The 8,178-nt window shown below is 40.6% G+C and overlaps 1 protein-coding gene across 1 annotated transcript; it reads left to right on the top strand.

Moving 5' to 3' along the window:
• Positions 1 to 515: 515 nt before the first annotated feature.
• On the top strand, positions 516 to 6,357 carry LOC106955348 (proliferation-associated protein 2G4-like). Its single transcript, XM_015045468.1, has 13 exons — positions 516 to 751; positions 2,312 to 2,440; positions 2,534 to 2,639; positions 2,739 to 2,808; positions 2,904 to 2,996; positions 3,768 to 3,831; positions 3,937 to 4,015; positions 4,103 to 4,181; positions 4,269 to 4,402; positions 4,501 to 4,595; positions 5,068 to 5,195; positions 5,271 to 5,324; positions 5,415 to 6,357. Exons 1-13 carry the CDS (start codon positions 664 to 666, stop codon positions 5,472 to 5,474), a joined length of 1,179 nt encoding a protein of 392 aa, XP_014900954.1. The 5' UTR covers positions 516 to 663; the 3' UTR covers positions 5,475 to 6,357.
• Positions 6,358 to 8,178: the final 1,821 nt, after the last annotated feature.

The raw sequence follows: 8,178 nt of genomic DNA, 5'->3' as shown, positions 1-8,178 counted from the left end.
CGGTGTGAATTGTATACAACTTTTTGTTACCTCCTGGGCCACAGTAGTTTGGAATGTGACGCCCCAAAATAGACGTGAACTATCTTGACTTCAGAGTGAGTCTTTGACAACGGGCGGGATCTCGATTTATGTGAAGTCAAGCGGAGCAACAAGACCGGTGTTGTGCCGCAAAAAGCATCCATATATTTAAAGCCGCGTTGAGAAATTCGTTCTCACAGCGAAATTCCTTCGCTGTGAGATTTAGTTGAAAATCATGCAGTGAAAATCTTTTTATGTTGCTTCAGTTACAATATTTATTTTCGGAGAGTGCTGCTATTTAATTGTGTTATGTCGTAGCGGTAACTATGAGGGGAAAAAATGTCCTTGCACATATACATTTACGTAAAATAAAAAATAGCATCAATTATGTGCTGAAGAGAATTTAGTTTTTTGCTACAGTTGATTTATTTTAAATTTTATTTTAGATGACGTTTAGTGAAAACTACTATTGTCTGTCTGGAGGTCCTTCTCTGACGGGGGCGCTTTTTCTCGCTCAACACCGGTGCGTTGCGCGCAGCGGCGCGGAAGCAGCGTGGTCCGTTCAGTGTCTTGCTGACTGACTGACAACCACCGGGGAGAAAGAGAAGAAAGTTATTTTAAGTTCGCGGTCTGCACACTGCCAACATGTCTGGAGATGAGGAGACACCAGAGCAGACCATCGCCGAAGACCTGGTGGTCACCAAGTACAAGATGGGAGCAGAGATCGCAAACCGTAAGAGGAAAAAAAACAGCTTTATACAGATCAGTACCCGTGTGACGTTAGTTAGCGGTGCCAGCTATCCAGGCAAAGCAGCAGTGCCATGTGCCGCAACAAGGAACAGGGCTGTGTTATAATAAAAAGAAAGTCAGTGCTTGTAACGGACACAAAAAGCGCTGGTCTTAAAACATTGATGCAGATAATATCACTTAGTCATTTGAGGTCTGTTAAAATGAATCTAGCTCTACGAGCTCGGCTGCTAGCTCTGCTGCGGAGCTAACAGGCTAGCAGTTAGCTGATACTGCTAAACTACCAGTTAACAATGGAAACCCAGGGTAGCAGGAATTGAATGTAGCAGGAATTTAAATGTAAACCTGCTGCTAATTCAAATGCATACAGATTACATTTAAATGCCACTTATTAAAAGAATGATCATTAGTATTATGTATTTAGGACCAGATTCGTATTCTTTGAAGCTAAGTTACACGCAAAAACACTTATTTTAAGTAAATTAAAGTAATGACATGATATAAAATATCTAATCTATGTTTGTTTTTGACGTAATGGAAATCCAGATTGCTATGACCTAATTTTATTTGTAACCTTGCCATCCAAATAAAATTTAAACTTGAAATCGTTGGAGTCACTTGTTTCCATTTGCAAACAGCTAATCAGCAGAAAATCTGAACCTACTATTAATAAAAATAATAATAATGCAGAGTTAATTAAAAAGTCAATTGTCTCTTGTCCTGTTGAGCATTATAGCTCAGATGGCATCCTGGTAAAATCCAAAAAATATTTTAATTATTTGCTTTTATCTCCATTACTAAACTTAAGTCCAGTCGGGAAGTTTGAAATGGCTGCAGTTATGATCTTTCTCACAACAGGTAGAGTGTCCTTGTTGGGATTTTGATGACTCTTTTGATCTGCGTATTATTGTATAAAGCAGCTAATTTACTGGTTGTGCTGTGCTGATTTGCCCTTAAATGCAGCTGTCGGCCAATCTGGACGGTGTTGGTTTGTTTGCAAATGTAATTTTACGAAAATGAGATGAGAACAAAAAAGGACGTCAGAAACCTAAACCTCCAGAACATCTGTTGTATTTGAAAATGTTAGACATGCAATACTTTAACTGAGCTTTATTAATCCTGCTCGATTCCCCTAGAACATTACATTTGATTTGAGTACACAAAGTGATGCCAGTGCCTTGCAAAAGTGTTCTGCTTGAACTTGTTCACTGTTTCTCCTTGTGGCACTTTGTATTTGGGATTTTCAAGAGTCAACCAATTATTACAGTTTTCTTAACAGGACGGTTTTTTTGGTCTTGGTGGCTGTGTAGGCCATGTGTGTCGGATGAAAAACACAGCAAAAGGCGGTCCGACAAAGTTCTGATTTCAGAGGTGCTGAATACAGATGATGTCTATGTTTTTGTCTTTTCATTTAACTTGACAAAATGTAAAAAAAACAAAAAACAATAAGGTTATGAGTACTTTGCGCATAGCACTGTATTTGTCTGATAAGCTGTGTATTAGGCTTTGCATTCTTCATTCATCTTCCTTTCATTTTGTCCCGCAGAGGCTCTGAAGACGGTAGCCGAGGCCGCTGCGCCTGGAGTCTCGGTGCTCAGCCTCTGTCAAAAAGGAGATGAATTCATCGCAGCAGAAACCGGTAAAATCTTCAAAAGGGAGAAAGACATGAAGAAAGGTAAATGCTTTTTTTTTTTTCCCCCCCACCTTCAGATTTCCTTCGGTCAGTGTTTCAGTCTCACCTTCCTCGTTCGCGTTCTGTCTTCCTCAGGCATCGCGTTCCCCACCTGCGTGTCGGTCAACAACTGCGTATGTCACTTCTCCCCTCTGAAAAGTGACCCTGATGTAACCCTGAAAGATGGGGACCTTGTGAAGATGTAAGCTGCCGTTGTTTGTGCCAGTCCACGCTACCAGAGAGGAAACTGTTGGCAGCGACGGCTCTCCTTACCTTGTGTCGTCTTGTTTTCTGTGTCCAGTGACCTCGGGGTGCATGTTGATGGCTTCATCTCGAATGTGGCTCATAGCTTCGTTGTTGGGGCAACCAAGGTGGGTCAGCACCACTGAGCCATGTCATGCATGCACTGTTGCAGCATCGCCAGCTCAGTAGTAATTTTTTAACCTGGCCCCTGTGCCGTCCTCAGGACAAACCTGTGACGGGGCGGAAAGCTGATGTCATCAAAGCAGCTCACCTGTGTGCAGAAGCTGCTCTCCGGCTCGTCAAGCCAGGAAACCAGGTGACGCTGCTTCCTTTTCATATAGACTGGTTTGCAAACGTATTCAGGCTCCTTGAACTTGTTTTTGCTCCATGACTACCACAAACAAAACTGGCATGCTTTTGTATTCAGTCCGCTGATTGCTGTGAGGTTTTTTTTAGTTTTTTTTTTTTTTTTTTGGAATTACAACTGCAAGTCTTTTGGATGTACTCACTCCGTTAGGGATTTAAAACCTTATGACTTGTGAACAAAATGTTTTAACGCATGCTTTTATGTAAACCACTGGATTGTAGCTCTGACTGCATGTTTGCAGTTTTTGGACAATGAACACACACCAACATGATTGTTTTCAATAATCGGTTCATCACAATAAGTTTGATTAATTTCTTCAGCCCAAATGTGTTCTGACCTTTTCAGTGACAGATCCATCTCCCAAACCTTACTTTTCAGTCCATCTCACCACTATTCACTGCAATTAAACAAACTGACTGAAGAGAATTGGTTGTACCAGATTTTATTTGGAGGTGTCAATAGTTCAGGGGTGAATTCAAATGTATGATACATTTTTCAGGTTTTGCAATTGTAAAAAAAAAAAAAAATATTTAAAACAATAGATTAACAGCTAATTTATTAAGCTCTACATTGTGATGGTCTATGAGGGGGGGAAAAAAATCCCAGTAAATTTCGTTGAAGTTTGTAGCCTTAAAATGAGAAAATTTGGTGTCTGAATGCTCTGATTAAGCCTGAAGGATCATGGGTCGCGGCTTCGCTAACACTTCCCCTCTCCTTCAGAACACTCAGGTCACAGAAGCCTGGAACAAAATCGCCAAGTCATTCAAGTGCTCCGCAGTTGAGGGTGGGTGCTTGTTTCGTTTTTTTGTTTGTTTTTTCTTTTTTTTTTTTAATTGACGATCTGCTTAGCACAATTTTGAGACTAAAGTCCTTCCTTCATCGTCTGCAGGCATGCTGTCTCATCAGCTTAAACAGCATTTGATCGATGGCGAGAAAACCATCATTCAGAACCCAACGGACCAGCAGAAGTGAGCTTTCTCAGCGAACCGCTGCCCACTCAGTTGTTTTGTCCATCGCCGCCAAATGTCCGCATCTCTGTGTGTGTGTGTTTTCAGAAAGGACCACGAGAAGGCAGAGTTCGAAGTTCACGAGGTCTACGCTGTGGATGTGCTGATCAGCACTGGGGAGGGAAAGGTAACTTATGGTGTAACCAGATTTTTTTTTTTTTTATCTTTACAGTACTTGAGAATTAAAGAACTGCTTTCTCGTTTAACATTGCAGGCAAAGGACGGAGGCCAGCGGACCACAGTTTACAAGCGAGACCCCAATAAGGTCTACGGGTTGAAGATGAAAACGTCCCGCACGTTCTTCAGCGAGATGGAGAGACGATTCGACACGATGCCCTTCACTTTGAGGTAACGTCGGCTCTCTTGGTCTCCGTCGTTGCCAGTCATTTTCGCGCGCCTCCACCGACGCCTTCTTTTCCTTTTTCGCTACTCTTTTGCGTCCTCAGAGCATTCGAGGACGAAGCCAAGGCCAGACTGGGTGTGGTGGAGTGTGCCAAGCATGAGCTGCTGCAGCCGTTCGCCGTGCTGTACGAGAAGGAAGGCAAGTGGGACGATGAGGGAGGCGGGTGAAGAGTCGTGCAAACGTCACCAAGTTGTTCTGAAAAATGTGCTTGTCGACACGCGACAGATGTAGCATGTCATTTTGATTTGTGAAACAGGAGATGCTAATATTCAAACAGATTTGAGTTTGTGTATTGTCACAAACTAGTCGAGTAATTTAGCTTTTCTCTGGTTCTCTGCTGCAAGTCACTGTCTGTCGATGAATCCGCCTCCTAAAGCATTTTGATGTATTAAAGCTAAAGAAATAACTACGTAATGTGAACTATTGTACTTATAATTTAAGAAGGCATTTTGAAAATCAAAGTCTGAAGTGTCCAGAAACCTTGTGACTGTGTCTTCATGCCGCCCACACCACACAGACACACACACACACACACACACACACACACACAGATATGCACTCTCACACTTTTCATCACCATCTTCACCTTTCCACTCCCTTCTTTTCTCAGGGGAATTTGTGGCCCAGTTCAAGTTCACCGTTCTGCTCATGGCCAACGGACCTCTGCGGATCACCAGCAGCCTCTTTGAGCCCGAGCTCTACCAGTCTGAGCACGACGTTGAGGACCCAGAGCTGAAGGTTAGACTTCTTCATAAACACTCGCGTGTCCAGACATTTTGTCCTTCACCTCATATAAGTGTTTTGTTCTTAAAGGTTTTGCTTCAGAGCTCGGCCAGCCGCAAGGCTCAGAAGAAGAAGAAAAAGAAGGTGACTTTCCTGTTTTTTTGTTTTGTTTGTTTTTTAACATCTTTTCTAGCTCTTTCCTCATTTTTGAAAATTTTATCTCTGTTACAACAGGCTTCAAAGACCGTAGAGAATGCGACAGGACAGGCGATGGAGACCGACGCTGCTGAGTAAATTTCAATAAACGGTGGCAGGAAACCCGATGAACCCAAAGAACAGATGTCACGATTCTTTCTGTCCCGGCTGTCTGAGGGACTTGAGGGCGTATAGCTGCTGTGAATGCCTCTGATGTCAGTCTGGGAGGAAGCTGCTCCAGAATCCTGTCACTCCATAAAAACATGACATTGAGTCTCATTTATTCTAGACAAAATTCCTTTTACGTTCATGAATTTGCATTCACACATCAACTTAAAAACAAAAACACACACACAAAAAAAAAACTTGGCTAATTATCTGCCTCACTGGTCCCTGAAAGACATTTACGCCAGAAGAACTCCCATCGACTCAGCTTTCCTAACCGTGAAGAAAAAAAATATATATATATATTTATGTATATATTTTGTCCCAGCTCTCCAGTTGACGAGAGCAAAGTCACACCATTCAGAGGATCACTAGTGGTACAGTTGAAACCATGCCTTTGAAAAGAGCGGTAACGTTTGCGCAAAATGATTGACATAATTTTTTTTTTTTTTTTTTTTTTATTCTCTTGTGTTGCTGACAAATAAAGCTTAATTCCGATCGATTAGATTCTGATCAATTGCGTAATCTTTCTAGGAGTCTACAGCAGGCTGCCTAGATAACACTTTCTACTTGCATCTTGAGACTTGTCATTTGAGTAGTGAAATTGTGGGGGTGTGTGGGGTTTGTTTTCCTCAGTGGTGGACAGTTCAAACTCCCGTCGAGGTCTCGGCGTTCAGTCCTCTGGTGCCACCAGGAGGTCTAACGGTCGTCTGTTTTTACACAAGAACTCCAACAGCTGTTAAGATTTATGGGGGCTTTTGTAAATCTTAGTTTCAGAGACTATTTTTGGAAACAATAAATAACCAACTGACATCAACCTCGTGCTTGTTTCTTTCTGTGTGTGTATGTGTGTGTGTGTTGTAATAAAGGCAATTTAACATGATTATTATTAAAAGGTATATGACGTTCATCAGGCTTTATTGAAAACATCCTTTGTTCCCTTCGGAATAAAAGTGACACATGAAGCTCTGGAGTCCATTTATGAAATATGTTTTTAATCTTGAAATTTCGGTTAATAGCTGCTGCACTGGAATTCAATCTTACATGAGTCTTTAATGTTTTACTCGAACTTACATACAGGATGCAAGCTAACTTTGCTAATCTGTCTTTAGCACAACATCTTAACATCATTTGGCATCAATTGAAAAGCAAAATTGCTTTTTATTTAATGTATGTTTACCAACCCCGTTATTTTATTATTAGAGGTGTCTTCTCGGCATGGGTTAGATTTTATTGGTTTTGTCAGGCCTGTCACAGGGTGCGTTCACACTGCAGCCATAAGTGACCCAATTCCGATTTTTTTGGCAATTGATTTTTTTGCCGGGGCCGTTCACACTGCCAGTAAATGCGACCTGTATGTGTTCCGCAGTCTGAACGGGCAAATGACCTGAAAGTGTCCCGCATGCGCACTAGAGGGCGCAATAGCGTCAGCGTTCTCAGTGTTCTGCCAACCACCATAAAAAGAAGTGCTCAGTGTTTGCGGAAGTAAACTAACGGTGGAGCTTAGCTTACACATTTGAAGTTGTTGTCCGGCCGGAGCAGCATATTAACAACTTAATCTTCATTATAGTCCGTCATGGTTGTTGTTTTCCTTCCCGGTTGCGCGCATCAGGACGCAGAATAATGAGATTTGTTGAGAATCAGTGACGTTCAGTTCGGATGAATGCGACCTGGAGGTTAGGTTACATTTGAATCGGCTACGTATTGGATATGGGTCGCACTCGAAAAGAATCCGACCTGGGCTGTTCACACTGCCATGAAAAGATCGCATTATGTCAAAAAAAATAGGAATTGGGTCACTTCAGGCTGCAGTGTGAACGCACCCTGATATATTATTCCTGTTAGTGTAAAATAAGTAGTAATTCAAAAGAGCAGAAGAAATTTTATGTTTTTTGAACAAAAATATTTTTGTTGCTCATCTGTTGCTAAGAAATTAGCGTGTTTACTGGTAACCAAGTTCCACAAAGTAAACTTCCGATTTTTACTTTTGCAAAATGTACCAGCTGTAAATGTCTTGTATCTAATCAGGTAAACATTATTTCGAAAGAGCTTATGTTTTATAAACTATATAACTTATTAATTTGGTTTTAAGAGATAAACGTTTTCTACTGCAACGAACTGCCACGAAGTATAAATCGAGATTTTTGCATTTGTGTTGAATATATGTTTTATAATATATTTACCACTAATGAGAAAATTTTTTTACTTCTCTGCAAAATTCACCAACTGCACAATTTAGTGTAAAATAAGTAGTATTTCAAAAGAACAGAAGAAATCTTATGTTTTTTGAACAAAAAGAATTTTGTTGCTAATCTGTTGCTAAGAGATGAGTGTGTTTACTGGTAACCAAGTGCCACAAAGTAAACTTCAGAGTTTTACTTTTGCAAAATGTACCAGCTGTAAATGTCTTGTGTCTAATCAGTTAAGCATTATTTCGAAAGAACTTATAAACTATATAACTTATTATTAATTTGGTTTTAAGAGATAAGCGTTTTCTACTGCAACGAACTGCCACGTAGTGTAAATCGAGATTTTTACTTTTGTGTTGAATGTGTGTTTTATAATATATTTACCACTAATGATAATAAAATTAACTTTTCTGTACAATTTACAATTCTTGATTGTGTAAAATAAGTAG

Source organism: Poecilia latipinna, unplaced genomic scaffold (assembly GCF_001443285.1).
Source record: "Poecilia latipinna isolate Pla-1442-1.1 unplaced genomic scaffold, P_latipinna-1.0 Scaffold729, whole genome shotgun sequence".
Classification (NCBI taxonomy): Eukaryota; Metazoa; Chordata; class Actinopteri; order Cyprinodontiformes; family Poeciliidae; genus Poecilia; species Poecilia latipinna.
Note: the sequence above shows the minus strand (reverse complement) of the source record. Positions and strands in the feature narration are given on the sequence as shown.

Bases quoted from the DNA above. Each gene is read 5' to 3' on its own strand.
- LOC106955348 (XM_015045468.1), top strand. From the start codon at position 664: ATGTCTGGAGATGAGGAGACACCAGAGCAGACCATCGCCGAAGACCTG. The intron at 2,809-2,903 runs GTGGGTCAGCAC...TGCCGTCCTCAG, and splicing joins TCGTTGTTGGGGCAACCAAG to GACAAACCTGTGACGGGGCG. The intron at 4,403-4,500 runs GTAACGTCGGCT...TTGCGTCCTCAG, and splicing joins ACGATGCCCTTCACTTTGAG to AGCATTCGAGGACGAAGCCA.